The 24,974-nt window shown below is 48.0% G+C and overlaps 1 protein-coding gene across 2 annotated transcripts in view; it reads left to right on the forward strand.

Moving 5' to 3' along the window:
• Window positions 1–24,974, forward strand: part of Rps6ka2 (ribosomal protein S6 kinase A2) — a 285,292-nt gene that overhangs the window by 109,465 nt on the left and 150,853 nt on the right. The window contains exon 1 of one of the 2 annotated variants that reach the window (XM_029471104.1): window positions 6,993–7,100. The exons of the other annotated variant lie outside the window; for it this stretch is intronic. Within the exon in view, the coding sequence (XP_029326964.1) occupies window positions 7,050–7,100 (51 nt within the window). The 5' untranslated portion in view covers window positions 6,993–7,049. Of the gene's footprint in view, window positions 1–6,992; window positions 7,101–24,974 lie in introns of those variants that run through there. 2 annotated transcript variants of the gene reach the window in all.

Genomic DNA, 24,974 nt, shown 5'->3' on the forward strand with positions numbered 1-24,974 from the left:
AGCCAATAAAAAAATTTGATCTTACTCTCCTGTCACCCCAAGAATGTCTTCACATCAGGGACATAGTCACACTCCATCCCTGGCACTGTGCTGGCTAGCTGTGTGGCTGTCACCCCTCATCTGTGAGAAGAGCTCACAGTCTATGTGAGGTGACCCTCAGAGAGTGTCACTATGGAGGGGACATTGTGAGGTGCTGTCCTTCTCCTTCTGCTAACTCCCTTAGCATCCTCTGTTGGCAACTTTTCTGGGTGTTTCTTCTCCAGTAACAGTAGCCACACATATCTTGAATCTTGTTCCCTTAGAGATAACACACAGTTGCTAATTAGAGCTAACCCACTGAACAGGAAGCTGCGCCCCAGTCCATCTAAATCTTGCCCTTTCATCTTTCAGCTGCTTGGAAAACTCACACATGGAGTTTCATTGCTACATCCAAGATCCACTGTTCACAGTAAGGTCTGCCAGGCTTAAGGTGACCTCAAGTTTCTCCTGGTCGCCCTTATCACCACAGGGATGCACTTTGCTCTGCCTGTTTTGTGGTCCCAGCCCTTTCCAACAGCTCAGGAATGAGACAAGGATGTGACACAGTGGTCATAAACAGCTGTGATAGAACTCTGTCCCTCAATGCTGTGTGAGTGAGTGGCCTTCAGCCCAGGATCCATGGCTGAGCAGACTATTTCTGGGCAGTGCAGCTGGAATAGTTACTTTTCCATAAGTGGCAGTCACCTATTCATCCACCTACTCAGCTCACACTTCCAGACAACTCACTCTGGTCCTGTTATGCTTTCTAAACCATAGAAACACGATGGTCAACACACACCCTCCTTGTCGGTTAGATTCTCTTGCTCTGAATGCTTCTCACATATTGCCTGTTTTTCTGTTTCTATACCCATTACCTCTTTGTTGCTGGGACAAAGTGCTTAACAGATGATTACAGCAGAAAACATTTATTTTGTTTGGTCCCTGGTTCCAGAGGATTTAGCCCATGGCTGCTTAGCCTATATGCTTAGGCAAAAAGCCACTGTGGTAGGAGCATATAATGATGGTGTTTCATCTCTTCTTGACTGACAAAAGACAGAGGAGAAACATGCCAGTACTGGGTGGGTGTATTCGTCAGGGTTCTCTAGAGTCACAGAACTTCTGGGATGAAGTATATGTATGTGTATATGTACAAATGAAGTGTACATATACATAATGAAGTATATGTGTGTATGTATGTATGTGTGTATTGTATATGTAAAGGGAATTTATTGGAATGACTTACAGGCTGTAGTTCAACTAATCCAACAATGGAAAGTCCAAGAATCTAGTAGTTGGTCAGTCCCGAGAAGCTGGGTGTCTCAGCTGGTCTTCTGTATAAACTGGAATCCAGAAGAAGTAGGCTCCAATGGATGTGCTGGCAAAGTGAGTGCAAGTGGGTGAAGAAGAACTAACCCCTCCTTCTTCCATTGTCCTTATATAAGCCTCCAACAGAAGATACCATCTGCCCAGATTAAAGGTGTGTCTCAAGATATGGAATAAAGATGTGTGTCAATCCAGATCAAAAGTATGTGTAATCCCACCTCAAGATCTAGATCAAGAGCTTATGTCTTCCAGGCTCAAGATCCAGATCAAAGGCATGTTATCTTCCTGCCTCAAGATCTGGGTCACAGGAGTGCCCTCCATTTCTGGATTGTAGTTTGTTCCAGATATAGTCAAGTTGACAACCGAGAATGGCCATCACAGTTGGCTTTTTCTTTTATCCACTTTTGTTCCATCTGGTGACATCACTTTCAAGATAGGTCTTCCCAATGCTTTAGTCCTCACAGACACACTCACAGCTGTGCCCTACCAACCTCCTAAGTATTTCTAAAGCAAATTAGGTTGACCCTCACAAGCAGCCATCTCAGCTGCCTGGATTTCCTTGTGGCTGACCTGTTATCTGGATGGTTCTCTTGGTGGGTATTGAAAAGACAGTCTAATTTAATAAAAATGTAATTGCTTACCATCAGTGTTATCATCCATTCAGGCTATAAATAAAACATCACAGACTGGGTGCCTGAACTGGTCACTGTTCTGGAGGCTGTTAGCCCAAGATAAAGGTGACTGAGACATGAAGTGTTTGGTGAGGCCACTTCCCTGACCCACAGTAGGTAGTGGGTCACAGTAGTGTTGTTGCTGTATCCTCCCATAGTGAGTAGCTCAGGGGAGCTCTGTGGGTTCTCTTTTAGGAGGGTGTAGATTCTATACACACGAGCCAGTCACCTTCCCAAAGAGCGAGAACTAGGACCTACTTTCTAAGCTGACTTAAAACCTCTTGGCAATCTTGAGATCTCATTAAGCTTAGTTTACTGTATTCCGGTTGAGCATCTAGCTTTCACACTGTATATATGACTTCTGTCACTCCTCTCCCTTGTTGCCTTCACGCCACTAGGGTCTATTTCCTTTCTCTTCCTCATCCGAGCACATCAGAATGCATCTCTGGCCCCGACTTACACACATATGATGCCAATGGGCAACTTGGCTTCTGATTTTAAAGTTTCTCTGTGAAATGTGATGTTCGTTGAATGTTTCTCAGGCATACCAGGTATCTTTCTGCTCCTTGTGCAGAGCTCATGCAAGAAGGTGGTGACCTGCCCAGGCCTATGACTCACAAGGCTCTCTTTGGCCACGAAGAAGGTTGCACAAATTACCTACGTGTGAGACAGCAGCGACTTACGCTAAGATAGAAGTAGGCTGGAAATGTTTCCAGGGTCTGGAGAGGTGGCTTGGTGGCTTATTCATTTGGCAGAGGATCCAGGTTTGGTTCTCAGCATCCCCAGGACAGCTCACAAGTCCCAGGGGATCTGACACTCCCTTCTGACCACTGAGGGCACCAGGCACACGTGAGGTACAAACACAGGCAATGCCAACAAAACAGCCATACAAAGAAGGAAATGCTTGCACATCAATGGGGGATGGAGATACTGGATTTGGGAAAAGAGGTTGAGAGAAATGTTTGGCCCCTCAGTCAACTTGTATATGTGGGCAGGCACCATTTTTTGAGCTGGGGACTATTATGAGAGCATCAACTCTGAACATAAGAGTAAAATATTGGGGCTGGAGAGAATGGCTCAGTGGTTAAGAGCACTGACTGCTCTTCCAGAGGTTCTGAGTTCAAATCCCAACAACCACGTGGTGGTTCACATCCATCTGTAATGAGATCTGATGCCCTTTTCTGGTGTGTCTGAAGACAGCTACAGTGTGGTTATATATAATGAACAAATAAATCTTTAAAAAAAAAAAAGAACAGCCGGGCGTGGTGGCGCACGCCTTTAATCCCAGCACTCGGGAGGCAGAGGCAGGCGGATTTCTGAGTTCGAGGCCAGCCTGGTCTACAAAGTGAGTGCCAGGACAGCCAGGGCTACACANAGAAACCCTGTCTCGAAAAACCAAAAAAAAAAAAAAATAAAATAAAAAATAAAATAAAATAAAATAAAATTAAAAAAAAGAGAGTGAAATGTTTTTGAGATGAATTCCCCCAAATAAACAGGATTTTGAGGTAGATTGCATGAAGACAGGCTGACTGAGTGACAGACAGCTGACAGTGACAGAATGACAGGAAGTCACAGGGACCCTAAGGACCCTGAGGGTTCCTTAGGGACAGATACAACAACAGAAATTGAATCGATGATTAGAGAAATGTTGGAAATAACTTTCCTCATCTGGGAAAAGGTCAGGGTAGCTGGGGTCCAGGGCAGCGGGGACCCTGAAGAGGGCCCTGGTGTGAAGTAGCTTCTGTTATAAAGTCGAAGCTTTATGCCATTGGGCTTCGGCGTCTAGGGGAATGAATGATTATGTTGAGAAACCAATGTTTGCCCAGCGTATGAGTTTCAATTCTCTCTATAATCTCAGAGCTGGAGCAAAGGTCACGGAGTCACTGAAGGTCGGTGAGATGTTTGACCCGCGCCTTTGCTAAGGGACTGGTAGTTTAGTTATTCTAGCTATATAGGAATATGCACGCTCCCGCAAGAGCCTGTGCTATCCCAGTCATCCCTGAGAAGAACAAGGATGAAGGCTGCCATTGTAGCTGGGCAGGACAGCATTTGCCTAGCACAGGCCCTGTGGTTCAGAATGTTCATACAAATGGAGATGTCACCCCGCCCAAGGCCAGACTTACCCACAGCTGTGAGTGTAAGAGGTAACCACCTCACGCGTGTGGCGAGTGATTAGCCCATCATAGCATAACGCAGGTGGTTGAGTCAGGGTTGAGTTTATGTGGATACGCTTTCTGCTAGTAACAGAAGAAATGCAAAACTATGGCAAAGGACTACACTTGGCCTTATCTGTATTCCTGGTGTGTGCAAAGAGAATCATCATTGTGCTGCTTTGAATATGCTTGGCCTATGGAAATGGCACTATTAGGAGGTGTGGCCTTATTGGAGTAGGTTTGGCATTGTTGGAGGAAGTGTGTCACTGTGGGGGTGGGCTTTGAGGTCCTATGTCTCCACCCAGTATGGAAGAGACCCTCCTCCTGTCTGCCTGAGGAAAGATGGCCTCCCTGTGGCTACCTTCAGATCAAGATGTAGAACTCTCAGCTCTTCCAGCACCATGTCTGCCTGCACCCTGCCACACTTCCCACCACGGTGATAATGGACTGAACCTCTGAAACTCTAAGCCAGCCCCAATGACATGTTTTCTTTTATAAGAGTTGTCTTGGGGGCTGGTGAGATGGCTCAGTGGGTAAGAGCACTGACTGCTCTTCTGAAGATCCTGAGTTCAAATCCCAGCAACCACATGGTGGCTCACAACGAGCTGTAATGAGATCTGATGCCCTCTTCTGGTGTGTCTGAAGATAGCTACAGTATACTTATGTATAATAATTAAAAATTATGTAACCTTGGTCCCTTTTAAGTCCAATATGAGTTTTTATGGTTGTCTTAGTTTAGGTTTATTGCTGTGAAGAGACAGCATGACCAAGGTAACTTATTTATTTATTTATTTATTGTGAGTACACTGTAACTGTACAGATGGTTGTGAGCCTTCATGTGGTTGTTGGGAGTTGAATTTTTAGGACCTCTGCTCGCTCAGGCCCTGCTTGCTCCAGTCCAAAGATTTATTTATTATTACACATAAGTACCCTCTTCCTCCTCTTCACTATCCCCCCCCCTCCAGCTCTTTCCATTGGGTGTCTGCTTTCTGTAACTACGACATGGTGGCTCTAGGGACTCATCCCTCTGTGATCCTCAAGTCACTGATTCTCAACCTGTGGGCCCTGACTCCTTTGGCAGTCAAATGAACCTTTCATGGCGGTTGCCCAAGACCATTGGAAAACTCAGATATTTACATTAAGGTTCATACCAGCAGCAAAGGTACAGTTATAAAGTAGCAATGAAAATAATTGTATGGTTGGGGGTCACCACGGCCCGAGGAACTGTATTCAAGGGTCGCCGCATTAGGAAGTTGAGAACCACTGCTCTAAGTGAAGCAGTTCGCTTTCATGGGTCCTACTCCTGAGACCACCTGAGGGTCCTGAGGTCACCAGCACTCTCTTCTTTATGGTTTCTAGTCTAGTTCCTCCCCAGCCCCAAAGACTCACCTCATGTAAACCTTACGTAACTTGGCTGCCAAACTTCTCTTTGTCCTCGTGGGACCAACATGGCTGGGTGTTCTCTGAGCATGCATGGCTGGGTGTTCTCTGAGCATGCATGGCTGCGTGTTCTCTGAGCATGCAGCAGCCATCTCAGACCCAGATTGTTCTTCTCCACTGTCAGACTCGCCATTGCCTGTGACGTCATCCACACTCGCATGAATGGCCATATGATTCTTTGGCTCCTTTCTCCCTGCATCTTCAGTGGCACTTCTTCTACTTCAAACAATGTTCACCTGGAAACACAGTCTCTTTAAATTGGTGGATCCATTCACCAGTGAAGTGGCAGGTGCTTCCAAGCCCACCTCTACCCTCACTCCTGGCATACTCAGCCACACCTCAGTTGCCCTCCTTCTCACTGGAGCCTCCATCCACTGACAGTGCACATCTTGTCCATTGGTCTCTGTCCTCAGCTCTGTTTCTCACTAGCAGAGCTCCAGGGCTGTCCTGTACCCTTGCTTTCTAATTCTCATCATCTGGGAGAAGTGTTCTCTCCATGACAACATCTGGAGCTTGGCAATAGCAGAGAACATTATCCCAACAGACCACATCATTGAAGGCCCAGGCGCACCCTCATCTCTGAGCCTGTGAGAACTTTTTTAGTTCTCTCTAGTACATAGCCACACTCTTTGATGTGTGTGTGTGCGTGCACACATGCTGTATTAATACAGTTCATGGTGATAAGAAAATTGTTCTTGTTTAAGCTGGGTACATGGCTCACTGTTCAGCCTTTTTTCTCACTGCATCATTGCCCAGCTGCCAAAGCTGTTCTGTGATCAGTCTTCAAGTGCTTGAAGTATCTGTGGCCATAGATCCAAGGGTTCTGTGCATGTCTTGCATGGGAGTGGGCAGCTTTGCCATTAACTGTGTCACCTTGAGTGTATGGCTTACATTCTTCAAGGTTCAGGTTTCCTCAGTAAAGGACCTTCCAGTGGCAGAAGGACATTGGCATGTTTATGCCACAAGAATAGAATCTGTAAGACAAACACCAAATAATATTATGACTACATTGAGAAGAACCACTCAGCACTCATAGGGACCTGGCTGTCTTCCTGGGAGCATGGACTCCCCGTCGAGACTCTGAGAGCCCACTACTGCGTCTCCTGCCAGCTGCTACAGTGGCTCGCTCTGGTTTGGGCTTCTCTCCGGACTGCCAGATTTGCAGCCTACCATGTTGCACTGGCTGCCCAGTAGAAAGAGCAGCACTATATTAAGTAAGTGACCCTAGAGTTTGGCTAAGCCAGTTACTAAATGTGGAATGGCTGTATCCTGGCCGTGATCAGCTGCGTACTGCCCTCCACTGACTTTCAGAGGATCTCGAACCGCCCGAGTGTTTACAAACCCTACTGGAGGCCAGCTCAGCAATGGAGAAGAGTAGGGTGCTTGAAGAATAAGACCATGTTGCTTCCTGGCCCAAATCATCGTCACTTCTAACCTAAGCGACATGCTTTCTCGGCTCCGCCGCGTTGCCTCTAAATTCTATGGGCTACTGTTAGTAAGTACTCACTGTCGGGCTGTGAAGGAACCCGTGGAGAGGGCCAGGGTGTGGGCTTTGCCTTTTGCTCGTTCTCAGTCCTCTTGGGAAGCCATCGGTCACGTGATTACCTCTGCAGATCAAAGGTGGCATTTGAGGTCTCTCCCCTCTCGGCTTACTGTTACCTCACAACTTCAAGTATGTTGTCTGACACGTTTCCTTTGCCCGCTTTCTTACTGCCTTTATTCCTGGTCCCCTTTGAGATTTGGGGTGTAAAAGTTCCCTGATCTGTGCAGCACAGCTGCCTGAGGATCAAGGCTGAGCTCTTTCCTCTGTGCTGAGGTTCCGTTAGCACAGCAGGTCTCTGTCTGAGGGTCCTGAGCTCCTTGGTGCTTCTGGTCTCCCTTTCCCGCATCCCTTTCTTGGTCATGTTTTACGTACTGGGTGGCAGTTTATGCCAGGCTTGTGACAATGCTTAGGATGGTGAGGCCCACTGGCTTCCTTGTCTCCCTCGCACACTTCCATCCCTATGTTATTCTCTGTGGTCCCATATCCTTCCTTCACCCTGCCTCAAACCCAGGAGTGTCCAACACTTTTGGAGAAAAGTGTGGAGTTGTCCTCAGGTGGGAGTCTCAGGGACTCGTCGTTCAGCACGGAAACACGCCCAGTGAAGCAGTGTCTCAGACACACGGAAGGGAGACAAAAGTATGTAAGAGAGAAAAATTGGTCTGGGGAGGTATGTTGAAGAGGCCGCTGAGCAAGGGGTGATGTGTGAGCAGAGAGCTGTTTATGCGGGGAGCCTGGCAGGTGCCATGCTTTGTGAGAAAGGGGAGTCATTCTGGAGGTTATTGGAGCAAGGGGGAAGCAGGCGAAGAAGGCCTCACAGCATAGGCCCATGAAATCACAGGGGGCAGTCCCCAAGCAAGAAGGCTAAGGGACCAGGGCATTGTTTCCACAGCTGTGGGAGTCACATACCAGGAAAAATGCAGCAGAGTGAATTTCAGGCCTCCTAACACCTGATTCTTCCTGAAAATAGAACTTTCTGCTTTCATTATTGTGCCAGAAAACCCATCTATAATACATATGCGAACTGTATGCTATTGACTGTCACAGATGCTATAGTCCTTAGGGCCAAAGTAACGGGCTTTCTTTTCATTAATGTCTTTAGAAAGCTTTGCAGATCAGGGGCTAGGGATACAGACTGGCCAGTCTTGCTTAGTCCTTGCTTAGGAAGCAGAAGGTCCTGAATTTGAACCCCCATAGTCCACATAAAAAAGCTGGGCATGAGGGCTCAATGGGTAAGGGTGCTTTCTGCCAGGCTTAGTGACCCGAGTTCAATCCCTATGTCTCACATAGAGGTGGGAGAGGGCCAGCTCCCAAAGATTGTCCTGTGACCTCTATATGCACTTGAAGGCACATACCTCCAAAATACATAAATACACAAATAAATAAGCATTATGAGCTGTCGTTATATGCTGGATATGGTGATATATTTTGGATCACTGGAAAGGGGAGACAGGAAGACCCCTCAGGTTTGCTAGCTAGCCCATATAGCCGAGTTGGCAGTCTCAAACTTAAGTGAAGGACCCTGTCTCAAAAAATGAAGGGGACAGATGATTGAGGAAGACTCCTGACATCTCCTCTATTCTACACTCACACACACACACACACACACACACACACACAATCACACACACACATGGACACATACACCACACACATAGGCACATGCACACACATGCATGTACACACACACAACAAACAGATACACACACAGGGACACACATGCACACACACATGTGCATGCATACACACAAATACACACAGATATATACATACACACAGATATATGCATACAGGCATACCCCCATACACACATATGTACATGCACACACATTGATGCACATACACAGAAACACATATGCACAGAGAGATGTAAACACACATAGGAACATGTACATATACAACCACCTCACAGCTGAGACATGTGGCAAACAGCCTCACACCTGTGGACAGCACACATGTGCAGAGGTCTCCATTAGCAGAGGTATCCCTGGGACAGTGAAGAGAACAGACTTCTGTTTTTCACACAAGCACACGGCTTCATTTTAATACCTTTGGCCATTTAAAACTGAGGCCACCCAGCAGCTCCCAGGACTTGCTTTGGCAAAGGCACAGGATTTCCCGAATAAAAGGTTTGGGTACAGTTTATAAAGTGAGAAAATGGAGGTTAACTGAGGGACTCACTTGGTTTCCCAGAAGGTGATGATGAAAGAAGGGGCTGTGTGGGCAGCTTCACTGAAGAGCTGCCCCCAGGGCATCTGCCCCAGGAATGTACTGTGCCTCATTTATGGGAGAAAGTCCCGGCTGGACCAGCTGATCCTGTGGTCAGAGAAGACAGAACTATGTAAATCTCCCAGCCTTCCTAGCCTCTCCCCCACCTCCCTCTGTGCGAGTGTGTGTGTATGTGTACATGTGAGTGTATTGTGTGTGTTTGTGCATGTGTGTGGGCATGCATGTGTGTGCATGTGTATGCGAGTGTGTCTGTGTAAAGCTGCCTGTCACCACTGGGTTGTAGTTGTATCAAGATGAGGTTGTTGCAGACAGAGGGTTGACGGAATTCCTGCATGCTCTCTGTGCTGACCGACCTGCTCCGATGGCCCATGCTGCAGAAGAGACTAAGGTAGCTTTGTCCTGTAGAATGGTCCCTTGCTCCCTCTGGACAGAAGCACTATCCATACCCTTTCCCAGCAGGGGGCATTCATGTAAAGAGCCATAGAAAAGGGTCTGTGGGGGTTGCTCAGTGAGCAAAATGCTTATCCCTGCCCTGGAAGCAGGAAGGCCTGAATGCAAGCTTCAGGGTTGGAGTAAAAAGGACAGACGAGGTGCACACCTGGGAAAAGTGCTGAGGCGGCAGAAACAGGAGAGTCGCTGCGCTTGCTGGTCAGCTAGCCTAGCCTAATTGGGAAGTGATAGCTGAAGTTGACCTCTGACACCACATGGATGCTTGCACTGGGGGGGCGGGGGGAGACAGACAGACAGACAGACAGACAGAGACAGACAGGCAATTACAGAGACCTGTGGTGGTTACACCTGGTACTTTGTACCTGTTCTGTGGAGTCCCTGTGCCCACCCTGGAGGTACACCATCCACCCATTGGCCCAGCAGGACTAGATCTAAGTGAGTTCAAGGGGTTTCCTAGGAATTTGAAGTTGGCCTCAGCTTTGCTTGGATCCCACGCCACTTGTCTTGCCGTGTTTTTGCCTCTCCACATGCACGCGCAGGCACTGTTAGCCTTCTACTCCTCCAGGTTGGGAATCACACATCTCCACATCAGCTGCAGTCTGGGTTCTACCACAAAGAACTCTGCAGGGGCATTCTGGGAGGCCACGATGTGCAGAGCATTCTCTATACTAGCTTAGCCAGGTTTTCATGTCAGTCTAGATTGGATTCTGTTTTAAGGACACAGGTAGTTTCTGCAGGACAAAGAAACAGTGTAAACTCACATGGGAACATGAGGTGCAAGGAAGCAGGAGAGAGAGGAGGGAGGGAGAGAGAGGAAGAGGAGAAGGAGAAGAAGAAGGATGAGGAGGAGGAAGAGAAGAAGAAGAAGAAGAGGAGGAGGAGGAAGAGGAGGAGGAGAAGAAGAAGGAGAAGGAGAAGAAGAGGAGGAGGAGGAGAAGAAGAAGGAGAAGGAGAAGAAGAGGAGAAGGAGGAGGAGAAGAGGAGGAGGAGTAGAAGAAGAGGAGAAGGAGGAGGAGAAGAAGAAGAGAAGGAGGAGGAGAAGAAGAAGAAGAAGAAGAAGAAGAAGAAGAGGAGGAGGAGGAGGAGGAGGAAGAGGAAGAAGAAGAAGAAGAAGAGGAGGAGAAGGAGGAGGAGAAGAAGGAGAAGAAGAGGAGAAGGAGGAGGAGAAGAAGGAGAAGAAGAGGAGGAGGAGGAGGAGAAGAAGAAGATACTAAGATGATTTTGGAACATTGTCTTTGTGTACTAAGGAGTGGGTCAGCTATGCTCGAAGCAAGAGGGCGCTCACTGCCATGGTCACCATGGTTAACCCTTAGCTGCTATTACAGTCCTGTTGTAAGACAGTGGAATTCAATCTCCCTGAGCTCTGCATCCCGACCATGGCACAGAAGAGGGCGCTTCAGCAGCATCCTTTCTCAAGAAATGTAGGTCACCTGGAAGAAATCAAGGTTAAGAGCCTTCTAGACCCCCGTGTCCCCTCTGGGCAGCTGTGACTTTCAGACCCAGATGCAGCTCATGGCTCACAGGCACAGACATGCTTTTGCTACAAAGGGGACCTTGGCCTCAAGCAGAAGTCAAGTGTGACACATGTCACACAGACTGAGCTGCTACAAGGAGACGGTGGCATGAAGTGAGGAGTGTGTGGTATTATCACAGAAGTAGACGGATGCCCAGTCCTGTTAAGCCTTTCCTCGGGAGCCACAGGAACTGGGAACAGAAGCACAGGTCCCTGCGTGGGGATTGCTGGCACCAGGTTCAGAGTGCCACAGGTCTAAGGCTGGCTGGCCATTGGGATGGCTGCCTTCCTTGCCTGCATCCTGACCTGGTCCTGGAGCAAAGTGTATTGTCCAGAGTATTGAGATCTGGGGTTGATCCCCCAGATGCTGTGGTTCGTGGACTCTGTGACTCAGTCCTCGGTTCCCCCAGCGAGTCCTACAGTCTTTGCTTATCTTCAAGCTCTGTCTTGCAGATGTGGCTTCTGAATCTGGTGCCTGTACTACCTTCATTAGACATCATCCCAGATTCTCTTCCTGGCTGTGACCTCCTAGGGGCTTAGGAGTGTATATACATGGGCTCAAGCATTCATGAGGTATAGATGTGTGAGCAAGTGTGGTGGATAAGTATGCATACACACATGAGCATGTGTGCACACATACATCCTGGAAGACTCCTCATGGGATTCTCTGACTCCGGGATTCTCTGTTCATTCTGGTTCCTTTCCTCTCACCTTTTTGATTCCAATCCTATTTATCCCACAGTAGGTATGGACAGTGAGCCTCCATTAAGAGCTTGTTGTAACTGGCTGACTCTAATATTGGTAAACTCTCTGCACCTCTGGGAAGTGATGAATTCAGGCTGAAATCCAGGGCCTTTGCAGAGCTAAAGTTCCGTAGATGAATTCCTTACTGGCTGGTGGCTCTGTGTCCCAAGGACCTCATTTTGTACCGGGCACTACCTAACTCTCCTCACTTGGCCTCCTGCTCACATCCCACTCTGAAGCCCTAGCGGTTTGCCATCTCCTTCCAGTCTCTCCTTTCTTCTTCCAGTCCTAACTCAGTCTCCTTTTCCCCCAAATCTCTCTCCCACCGAAGAACACTGTGATTCTGTGGGCTCTGGTTCACATCCTGAACTACCTCAGCCCGAAATCAAGCCTTTGTCATGGGGTATCTCCTGCTGCCTGAGATGCCTGGGGAGCTTTCTCTGAAGTGTGCATAATGGGTAGCTCTGGTGAGGGCACAGGCTCGGGGCAGACCCCACCCATGAGTGCATCATGAAGAAGCTGGATTCCTGAGCCTGCCATGGCTGCTTCATGCCACATGGCAGATAAAGTCTTAGCATCAAGTGACTCAAGGTTAGCAGGACACAGGAACCCACACCAGCATTATTCCAGCTCAAGGACTAGCCGTTGTATATTTGTTGCTGATCCTGTAAGCCAAGCCATGAGGAATGTGGTCATAGGGAATTCTCCCCACTCTTACATCTGGGTTAGTGCTGATAAGAACCTCCTGGGACTCCTGAATCCTTCTGACATGTTTTGATGCAGTGTTTTTTCCTAAAGAACCAAACACCTACCAGAGCATTATGCACAGGAAGGGAATCCCCTGGCCCATGTGCCTGACTTTACAGGGGCCCATGATAGTACACCCAAAAGTGGCCCTGCCTGGAGACTCACCAGCAGTTGCTGTCCTTTTGTGATAGTGGATGGAGCTGGCCATGGGCCAGGAGTCTGGAGTTACTCCTGACATGGGCTCAAAATGCCCAGGCCTCTGAGCTTTTATTTTCCCAATTGGAAAATAAAGATATTTAAAGGAATCGGTTTGTCCCAAAATTTTAACCGCCTCTGTCATTTTTTTCAATATGGTTTCATGTTTTAACTTGAAACTTGGCTTGTATAACCAAACACTCTGTTTTAAGAACAATATTTTTTTTTCAATTTTGTTATTCAAATGTATAACTGTGAATCAAATTATGATCAAAGTAAGCCAGCTAGTCACCACCACTCTAAAGAGGTAGTTAGTGTAGTGGGTTATATGTTTTCCCCTCCTTTGTGTGGTACTGAGATTGAACCTAGGACCTCGCTTGCTCAGGGAATGCGCTCCCATGGACTTTTTCATCCCAGCTACGGAGAAACAATAACCCCCTGTAAGTAAATACCCCTCAGCTTTATCCCGGGGCACACGTGCACAAGACACTGGAAATCTGAAAACTTTATAGCAACTCCTATCTCTGACGTCTAAACTCCTATCCTGAGACGTCTAAAGGAACCTAAGAATAGATAGATGTTCTAAAGCCTCTTCCGGCATCAAACCCCAGTATCCCTGTGATCCGTATCCTGTGTGGAAGAAGATGAACACAGAAGGATAGAGGGAGGATGAGAATACAAAGTGCCATGGGGCCAGCAGTGAGCATGCAAGTGCAGATCTTTTTAGATGTGTGGAGAAGAGAGGGGGAAGGCCAGGTGGAGGTGGAGGGACAGAAGGATAGTGAGCCATGCCCAGGGGAGGGGATGCTGCCTCAGGGGAGTGGCTGAAGGCATAGTAAGAATACCAGACCCTCGGTCAAATATTAGTGCGTAGACAGAAGGGGCATGGTGATGCTGGCAGGGAGTGAGTTGAAGCCCGGCAGACAGATGTGGTCCTGGGAGGCACCGGGCCTGAGGCAAGGGAGAAGATCCAATTAGAGGGTGGTCTATTGAGTTTCCACGCTCTCGAGGACCAATGAACAAAAGCAATTTCCTGAGAGAGTTACCTTTCCTTCCCTGACCAGAGCGGAGTCCTGGCTGCAGTTGGTGCTAAAACTGACTGTTGCTGGCTGAAGCAGCCACAAGGGTATGAAACCAAAAATGCTTCAGGGTAGAGGTTAGATGCACAGGGCTCAGCTTGCTGGAATTCACTGTGTACCCCAGGCTGGCCTCTAACTCATGGTCATCCTCCTGCCTCTGCCTCCTTATTGTTGGGATTACACTGTGAGCCGCTGCACCTAGCACTCTGCATGGTGTCTTCTATCTGGAATGAAGTATGCACTGTGCAGGGGAACAGCAGCCCTCTCAGAGAGAAGGAGGAACAGTAGTGAGGCAGGAAAGCTGTGGGCGGGGCGTAAGCCCTCTCTAGTCCATCTCCTGTTTATCCCATTTGTCTCTCAAGCCGGACGTGCTGGCTGTGCCCTGGCTGCCTTTAGGTTCTTCTCCGAGGGGTGGGGATAGAGACTGCAGGCTGCAGAGCCCCTGCAATTTCCGCAGTCCCTACTATGCAAGATGCAATTGAAATTCTAAATGCAAGCTTTGCAGTTCCCTGTGATTCCACTTAATACTCTTTGCTATGCTCTTCAGTATTCTCTACTTGTAGCTTTGCCACCTCTACTGAAAGGAACCCAGCTAAGTGCACTGTAAAATTCAGAGTGAGTTTGTAGAGACGTTCGAGTTCAGGCTCCTCGGTGCCACAGGAGCAGGCACAAGTCCCAGATTCCTGAAACAGTTCTGAAACATCTTCACCTCGGGAGAGGGCACAGTGTCTCTAGCAGAGAGTGTCCAGCGCCAGCCATTGTTAGCCTGTCATAAACGACACAGCTGAGCTTCCGTTGTGCTGCCTGGTGTGTGGGTTCACTAGAAGGGGAAATGGTACCCCCTTTATTGCCAATAATGTCTCAGAGTGAGGACGGGACCAACAGAAATGGCTCAAGATGGGGCTGCAATGTTTAGTACTGTCTGGGAACAAGGGAATTTAGATCAAACCCATGTGGGATGCCAAGAAAGCAGCAATACTGTTCACACACATGGACTGACAAACTATCAGTGGACCCAACAAGTTTCCTCTTTAACCGCAGTGGAACTTTCCAGAAAAACCCACGGAGGTCAGTCGTGACCATGTGGTTTCCCATCATAAGCCTGAGCAGTTAGTGTTATCATCAATTATCAACATGGCTGATAGAAAGGGAAGAAAAGGTTTCAGACTTGGCCCAGAATCCCACGCAGCTTCTGGGATGCCACATCCCTCTCTCACCTGAAGCCAGTGAGCCTGGCCACCGTCCCACCCCACTGTCTGCAGAACCCCCAGCCTTTCTAAGAGGCTGCAGGTGCCACGCCCGCTTCTGCAGGTGCTACCTGCTTAGGTTTTCTGGGGCTCTTGGAAACAAGGCTTCCACTTGTACAAAGACAAGGAAATCCTTTCAGACACGTGACGACTCAGCCATCGTCCATGTACCACACATGGAACAGGATGGCACATCTGGCGTCTGCTATGGCTCCACACCAGGCTTGAGTGTGAGGTTGGGGTCCTGCGCTTGGATGCTGTCTTTTCCAACTGTGCTTCACCGCTCCTGGCTAAAACAAGGCTGAGCTGAGGGAAGTTTGATGGAGCAGGAGCTGTACCTGCTGTGCTAGTTTGCCTGGGCCTTTTGGATGAGGAACCACAACAGGCTGGTCGCTTTCTCTGTTAAACTGTGTGGGCTGCCAGAATCAAGAGCAATGGGGTGAGCAATTATTTTAATTATTATTTTGTTTTTGTTTTTGTTTTGTGAGACAGGACCTTACTATGTAGACCTGGCTGTCCTGGAAATTCCTATGGAGATCAGGCTAGCCTTGAACTCACAGAGATCCACCTGCCTCTGCCTCCTGTGTGTTGGCAGGTGTGTGAAGGCATTCCCTACCACACCTGGCACTGAACATTTTAAAGATCAGTAATTCTCGTCCTAAATGCTGGATATTTGAGTTCAGAGGCAGGCCAGGGTTGCTGTCTTTGGAGCAGGGCTCCTCTCCTTGGCTCCCAGGTAGCCCCTCCTCATCCCATCCTCCCAGGTTCACCAGGCCCATATGCATACATAGCACCTCTGGAGCACTGACATCAGAGGTGTGGCCACCATAACCAGTTTACAGGTGATACTTAATGTAGCAGCTGTTCTTTGAGAGGACGCGCTTCAGTACTGCAGGAGAGTGTGTGGACTTACACTTTCAGGGATGAGGCCAACCCATCATTAACTTCCAAACTGAGGTGCACTTTACTCAATATCCCAGTGCTCATGATGATGTTCTAAGGAAACCATGCAACACTGATTAACGGTTTGCATTCTAGAAAGCGTTACATGTCGTTATGTCTTATCTAAAGGAAAGTCTAGCGATGAGTGTGAAGAAATCAGGCATCAAGACGTGGTGTATTGCAACAGGCCTGCTTGGTGAGTCTTTTGTCGCCTACAGATGTCACCACAAGTCTTCCTGTACTGCTGATCCTTCTGGTGACTGAGCCATTGACTGCGGAAGTAGTCATTTACCTCACGTTTCTTCAAACAGACTTCATGCTCACGAGGGAGGCACTGTTTATCACCCTTGCCTCTGCGTCCTGGTACCAATACTGTCTCCACGTCTCCTGTGTGGAGACAAGCATTCATCTCTGTTCAATAACCTCCCCACCCCCGCTCCCGCCTCTCCCACCCTCTCCTCTTCTCCTCTGCCTTTCTTGATTTCTCCGTGACGCACACACAAGGGGAAGATAACAGCTCTGACTCTGGGAGGCAGGGTAACGATTTCTCTCCTTTTGAAAACAGCATCTTGAGGCATCTGATTGAGAGCTCCCCATTCAAAGCACTGGTATGGTCAGGGTACACAGTACAGAAAGCTCAGCAGGACCGCAAAAGAGAAAAGGGTGTATACCCACATAAGTGCATACATGCAGACACATATGCATGCAATAACAAGTCGTGAAAATAAGAGGCCAGGGATTGAAGGAGAGTGGGGAGGGGCATATGGAAGGGAGTGTAGGAAGGAAAGGAAAGAGAGAAAATCTTACAATTAAATTATAATCTTAAAAAAAAAAAAAGCCATCCCTGAACACTCCTCCGTTCTAATGGAAATGCTGCTAGTATTCAAGAGGAACTCTCAGAACTCCAATTCCTATGATTCTTACAAGTGTGGTAAACCTAAGAGTCACTGCTACTGCTTCAGTGACCCTTATTCCCAAAGTGTAAGACGAAAGAGCTGCCTTTAGGCAATACTTACTCTATGCCTTGCTGGCAGCATCCTTCTTTGAAGGCAGACAGATCCCTTGTTGTCCCAGGAGCCCTCTAGCCCTGCGCGGGGCCAACAAAGGAACAGCAGGAGAGTGTTCGTGTCGTTTATAGACAGAATAAGCGAGTCCATGGTTTTCAATTTTGTAATTAATAAGACTTAATTTGGAAAACAAGGCTTTTGTCTTAATATCTTTAGGATATTTGGTTGACTTTTCTTCCTGTCTCGTTAGGACTTCTTCTGGGACACCTCCTTTGTATAGCCAGCCTGTGTCTCACAGAAGTGCCTCAGGTCTCTAAAGGAAAGGCAGCAGGGCCAGGCAAAGCATCCACGGCCAGGGTCACTGGGAAGCAGGGGATTCTGGGGAAGGTGTGCTTCTCTCTCCTCCCCTGAGGGTCACCTGACCCTCTGCAGATGACTTGCTTATCTAGTCACCAGGTTGGGCTTCCATGCTAATGACGTGTTCCTCCTGTTTGTGTAGTTTGTGCCGATAGAACCATCATTGCTCTCTGCCTGGTGCTGCTGTGTGTGGCTCAGCCATCTCCCTGCTTCAGGTACCCACTGCAGTCCCATCTATTTCTCCTATCGCCGCTGGACATTCAGTTATCTCCAGTGAATGGATCTTATGCCCAAGGCAGTTGTAGGTACTTACAGGCATATTCTCTGAACCTATGCAGCATTCTGATCTCTCTAGCTCAGAACTGCTGATGCCCAGGGCACCGTTACTCTGATCAGATTGAGCCTTTGATTGCCAAATGCATCCTGTACGGCCAACTCATATCCTTTCCAGCCTTGTGAGAGGATACCAGGAATCTAAGAGCTATGGGTTCTTTTGAATTATAGCAAGAGAGATGGATCGCCCTGCTAGCAGAGAATCTTTAATTTTTCATTGAAATCATGAGAAATTAAGGTTTCTCTGCTTTCCCTCCAGTTGCCCACCTACCAGCCTCACCCTGTCTCAGTTCTATCTTTAGAGTGCACAGGCCCAAGGCCAAGGCTGTGCAAAGTGGTCCAGCTTGAGTGACAGCTAACCTCCCCTGGCCTCCCACCCTGCAACCCATCCCCCGTGCAGTATAATGGGCTCTGAGCATGAGACTTGCTTCCTCATCCTCTCTACTGCCCGGTGCCTGTTGTTCACGTGGCTTCAGGTGCAGATACTGGTGCTGAAGGCTCTCACCAGTGTAACACGCTGCACCTTGCCGCGTGGCTTCTCATGCTCCGTCTGTAGTGGGTTTCCTTCCCAGTGGGCATACCCATTACCTAACTGCACTTTGTGCTCAGTCCTCACTTTGGAGTGGTGACAACTCACAGATGGTACCATGTCCATCTCCTCTTCTATCTTGCAATGGGACATCTGCTCCTAGGATGGTGGCACGGGGAGAGACCCAGCCTGTTTGCTCATCACCCTTATCCACCAAGCTGCCTTCAGTATCTCCTCATCTTGAGCTCCTCTGGTTCAGGAGGAGACCTCGGCTGTTGTAATTATTTAATCTTGATCAGGGGTTTGATCATTCAGTTCCCAGCTAAAAGACACATAACTTTTATATTTATAATAAGCCTTCAATGCAATAGAGTTGGGCAGATATCTATCCTCTAAGTTATTAAAATCTACTTCCCTACCAATAACCCTGAGTTATAACTTTCCGTGTTCCATCTGGGCAGCTCTTAACTCCAATCAGCTAATTCTCATGGCCATGTTTTCATGAATCACCGACCCCATGGTGTCTTCTCCCCTCTCCACCTCCTTCTTTTCCCTCCTTGTGGTCCCTACATCAGAGTCCTAGACAGGGAATGAAAACTCTGCCTACCTATGTGTGTATGTATATGAGTGTGTGTATGAGTATAGGTATGAGGGTGTGTGTGTGTATGAGTGTGTGTATGTATGAACGTATATGTATATGAGCATGTGTGCGTGTGTATGAGTATGTATATGTGTATGTATGTATGAATGTATGTATGAGTGTGTGCATGTATGAGTATGTGTATATATATATGAGTGTGTATGTATGAGTGTATATGTGTCTGAGTGTGTGTGTATGAGTGTATGTGTGTGTCTAGTGGAGATCTTCCAGCATTGCAGTGGGGTGTGGAAGAAATCTGTTAACAGGTTAAGAATATTCTGATTTTTACAAAGCACTATAAAACCCATACTATCAGCCGGGCGTGGTGGCGCACGCCTTTAATCCCAGCACTCGGGAGGCAGAGGCAGGTGGATTTCTGAGTTCGAGGCCAGCCTGGTCTACAAAGTGAGTTCCAGGACAGCCAGGGCTACACAGAGAAACCCTGTCTCGAAAAAACCAAAAAAAACAAAAACAAAAACAAAACAAAACAAAACAAAACCCATACTATCTAAAATATGAATATATATCTTTCAACAAATGTTAATAAGTAAATATTTATGAACTAGGAACTCTCCCTAAGTTATCTTCTCCTCTCCAGAACTTCCAATTGTACACGTTCTCCATTTAACCCTGTCCTTGCTATGAGAGAAAGCAGGTTCCTTAGTGTTCACATTGCCGCCAGAATTTGACAATAATGGCCATTTCTTTCTCCTCACAGATCTCAGAAGCCCACAGTTGCATACAAAATAGTGTGGGGGATTTTATTATGAAGTCCAGCCTATGTGGGTGTGACTTGCTCTATCCCCTGTATTCAGCTGTTAACAGAGAATCATTTGTAAGGGGAGGGGTGACGAAACAGTGTTTGCCCACCTTCAGATCACTAAGGGCACAGATTCTGTAGCCCATCCAGGAGCTTGAGGCCAGCGGCAGACCAAGGGTGAGCTACATCAGACCAAGGATGAGCTACATCCATGGGAAGTTTTTTGTCTCTAGAAAGCATGAGGAGAAAAGAGTGGTGGTGGTCTACAGTGGTTGTGGTATCTATGTGTGCTGGCTTGTCATCTGCCACTGAACTAGGCAACATGGAGATTTCCAGTGAGCCAGGGCAGGTTGGCAGGAGGCTCAGCCAACAGAGGGTCCTGAAATAAGGCCTGTGACCTGAGAGTTTGACTAACTAACACGCCTGCCTGTTTAATTAACAAAGGTTTCCCTTACTCTATATAGTCTCAGTACTGAATCCAGAATCCCACAACCAGTCACAACCAGCAGCAGCTCTCCCATGCCCCGTGGCCCTGCTTGAGGCTACGGGCAGGATCTTAGCAACAAATGTCCTGTCTTACTAGTGTGGTCACTTTGCCAGTGCTCTGTAAAAACTGTCAGAAAAAGTAGGACATGACCAAACTGAGGAACAGTGACCAGCTCACAGCTGTGTACACCGTGTGGACCTTCTTGTGGGACTCTATAAAGAGAACGAAGTAGAAGTGACCAGAGCTCATCTGAGAGTAGAACTACTGGACTGTGCTGGAGGCTGTATTCCAGCCAGCTGGGTACAAGCCCTTGGTTGTTTAAAACAAAACAAAACCCAATAAATAGTAGCAGAACAGAGGCGAGAGGCGAGAGGCTATGGTACCAACAGAGCTCTGCCTACCTGCCTTCTGAGTGGTTTTCTCTCTGTGAGTCATCCAGCTCTCTGGCTCTGACTCCCCCTAGTCAAAGTGGCTGTTTTAGTTTCCTTAAAGCCTTTCAACTCCTGATGATGACAGTAATCTAACAGCAGGAACAAACTCAGGTCTGGCCAAACCTGGTCGCCATCAGAACACAAGCACATGGCTCCTGGCCTGTGTTCCAGCTCTGCACAGCGGCAGGCAGCCATGAGTGAAGGCAGGAGGTGGGGAAGGCTGACCTGTGGCTCTGTCACCTGAGGCTATGAAGACAAGCACTGAGTCCTCTTCTGCAGTGCCACCTTCCTATGAGTCTCAGAGAAGTCCAGTCAGTGGACTGACAGAGCAGTCATGGTCTCATGAGCTAGCCTTCACAATGCCTGCAGGCACCTTGGGGCACACACAGGCCTTTGTGGATTCTGCCCAAGTTTAGCACCATGTGGCACAGTTGATCGCTGCTGAATGTTGTTGCCAATATTTCAACATGGCATCTAAAGTGATTCAAGGATTTTCTGATAAAGAGGCTTCATAGAGTTCTTGTGTTTTCTATGGAGTAGTTTATAGTTGACAGAATATGTCAGGCTAGAGAAAGTAGCCTGGTACTCTTTACAGATCACTGCAGAGCACAGAAATCCATACAGCAGATCAACGAAAGTCTCGTTGGTTCTAGCTATAATCTGTTTTCAGGTACATTTACATAATTCTGAGCACAGAAATCATTGTATAGTTTGGTTTAAAAAAACCTTGGCTGCCCACGTGCTGGGACACTGTTCCACACTTGCTGGATTGTACAAATGGTTGCAGATGGTACTCTAGAAGCAAAGGCTATGTTCTGTTTTTAACCAAGGAGACGTATAATAAGATAAAGTAGGAGAAGAAACACTTTGCATGGTAGAGAGGAGGCTCTCGCCTGAACAGGGACCTTCATGCAGTCGAGCAATATCTTCTGGGAAATAGCCTCAACTTCTGGGACAATCCTGTGCTGGGAAGTGTGGTAGCATGGTTGTATCTGGGTCCCATCCCAGCAATCAGAAGACCCTTGCAGGAAGCCATCCAGAGGCTATAACTCTAGGTGCCGAAGACTGCGCCAGCTCATAAAAACAGCATATTCCATGTTAAATATAAAGTGTTGAGCCTCTCTTTTCCATGCACACACCTCACATCTTGCCATTAGTCCCAAGCCAGGCAGAATTCACAGTCTTCTGCATGTTCCTTAGGACAGCTCTCTTGGTAGATCATTTTATAGGAAGAAAGAGGCAGGAGGCTGAAGCTCCGGCAGATTTCTGGATCCTCCAAAGCACACCAAAGAGACAGGGCAGAGGCCTAAAAGAACTGTCATTCTCAATGACCCTGAAGTGAGCTGGTGAAAAAAGGTGATGGCAGCCCCCTCTCCCTGCTCCGCCCTCCTGCCCCACCCTTCCTGCCACGCCCTCCTCTGCTCCTTCTTCCTGCTCTGCCTTTCCCTGCCCTTTTTCCTGCCCCACTCTCCCCTGCCCCAGCAACCAGGCAGTGGCCCCCCTTTCCATATCCTCATTCCTTGCACAACACAAGCATTTTTTTTCAACACAAGCATTTTGACAACAACATGACACACAAGCTTGCATAAGCCAGGGATCTTCCTGTCATCCCACCTTGACGAATGAGACCTGTGCTCAGCAGCTGTGACTGAAGTGACCATGCCTTTTTTGATAGTCCCAGCAACAAGGACACATCTCTTGGGTTTCTACAGCTTGACAGCTGAGTCGTTCATGTAGCAGTTCAGGTCAGGTCTGATATGTATGACAATGGTTAGCTTGCTATAAGCTACATTACAGCTTGAATAATAGGAATAAGGAATGGTAAGAACTATCCCTCTACCCATCGTGGCCTGCTCCCTGCCCCATGATGCTTAATTACGAGTCTGAAGTCTGTGCTAATGCCCACTGACACACCACGCCTTTGATCTCAGCACTTGGGAGGCAGAGGCAGGGGGTGGATTTCTGAGTTCGAGGCCAGCCTGGTCTACAAAGTGAGTTCCAGGACATCCAGGACTATACAGAGAAACCCTGTCCTGAAAAACCAAAAAAAAAAAAAAAAGAAAGAAAAAAGAAAAAGAAAGAAGAAACAGAGAGAGTAAGAGGGAGTCAGGAGGATGGATGGAGAGACGCAGTAGAGGCAGAAGGGAGGGACGTTCAGTTTGAGGGTGTTTGAAATGATAAGGAAAGCTTCCTTTTCCTCTTCCGGAAGTCGACGGAGGAGAAGGAGGGTCAGCTGAATGCTTTGTTTGCCTCTTTGACCTTGCAGCCTTTCACCCAGTGTCTGGCTCCCGAGTCTTCATTGGCAAAACTGAACAATTGGGATTTTATTTAAAACACACACACACACACACACACACACACACTGTCCTACACAGACAAGAAAGGAGCAGTCCCCAACCATATGTAACACAGTCTCCCAGGAAGAACAACTAAGAAATTACTACCACCGGGCAGTGGTGGCGCACGCCTTGAATCCCAGCACTTGGAAGTCAGAGGCAGGCAGATTTCTGAGTTCGAGGCCAGCCTGGTCTACAGAGTGAGTTCCAGGACAGCCAGGGCTACACAGAGAAACCCTGTCTTGAAAAAACAAAAAAAGAAGAGAAGAGAAAAGAAAAGAAATTACTATCTAGAATGCTCTGTATTATTGTCAACATAATAGCTAGAAAGTGTTCAGGGTTTCATGTGAGAAAGTTGCACCCTATCAGGAAATTAGGCAGTGCAAAAATGGGCCTTGACGGAGTTTGGACTTCCAAACAGTATAAACCACCAGCAGTCACTAGCTAGGGAAGAACGAGGAGAAAGGGTAGCAGGGTCAAGGCACTACAGAGTGTACCTGCGAGGCTTGAGGATGATTGACAGCAGACAGCGGATGCTTGAATAGCAGCCCAATGTTAGCAGGGCTGTCATTGGTGGCTTTGAGATTGGAGGATGAGCTCGGTGGATGAACTGAAGGGAAGGAGAGGCAGTAGAAGAGCCTGGGTATGGGACCCGTGGTCACCTGGGGAAGTGGATTTGTGAGGCATTGCACAGTGAGTTACAGGGGCCTAGGAAATGGTGGGTCACCTGAGGGGCTGGCTGTGAAGAGGCCAGAGGCATCCTGTGACCAGCACTCACAGTGTGAGTCGGAAGACTAGAGATGTCCAGAACCGTCGCAAGGCTAGAGAGCTAAGACGGGATGATAGAGTGGCCTCAGGAACAGACTAGAGGCCACCGAGAGCTGAAAATGGAGACTTCAAAGTCGGCTACACCTGGGAATGGATGAAAGACTTGAGATAGCCAGTCCCTGAGTGAGAGTCACTGCTTAGAAATGTATCGTCTCCCTGGTCCGTTCTACCAAGTCCGTGCCTGGCCATCTGCCTCATTGTCAGAATCGTGGTCTGCACCTTAAGGAGCGTTTTAGTCACAAATGTAGGAACAAACTGAGAGCTGTGACGATTGTGCTGATGTGATAGAGAAATGCACACTGTAGTCCAGGAGCTCAGGGAGGGTGCTGGTGCCTGTGTGTGCGACTGGGAGTGCACACACGTCTGGTGTGTGTGTGAATGTGATTGTGAGTGTGTGTCTGTGAGAGAGAGAGAAAAGGAGAGAGGAGGGAGAGGGAGAGAGAGAAGTTTGCAAGGTGAAAGAAGTGGAAGCTGAGAGATGTTTGCAAGCTGTTGTCTGTGTTTGTCAATTATGAGGTCAATGCCAGTGTTCAGTCTGTGATGGAAAGTTAGTTGTTAACCATAGTCAGGTGCGGAGAAGCCTGAGCCCAATGTGGGCGTTCGATTTGCTTATCGTATTGCCGTGGCTAGGTTAGGCTTGGAGCTGGGCTCCATCTCTATGTAGATCTAGAGTAGCCAGGTGTGGTTACTGCAGGGAGGAGGGTGGAAGGATGCATGAGGAGAGGAGAGGTAAGAGCCTGTGAGGAAGAAGGCAAGGCCACTGGGAGCCCTGGGGCAGCAGACTGAAGTGACCACACTGTAACACCTGCCTCCAGCGGACATCTCGCAGGACTCAAAGGAAGCCAAAGCCTGGTCCTGCTGCAGCCCACTTGTCCCATTGGCAGCCTTGGTGACAACTGTTCCTGGCATGTCAACTTTGAAAGGTGACTACTTCTCTATGCTATTAAGGTCAAGTTTTTGTCAGATGTAATGTTC

Source organism: Mus caroli, chromosome 17 (assembly GCF_900094665.2).
Source record: "Mus caroli chromosome 17, CAROLI_EIJ_v1.1, whole genome shotgun sequence".
In the NCBI taxonomy this organism is placed as follows: domain Eukaryota; kingdom Metazoa; phylum Chordata; class Mammalia; order Rodentia; family Muridae; genus Mus; species Mus caroli.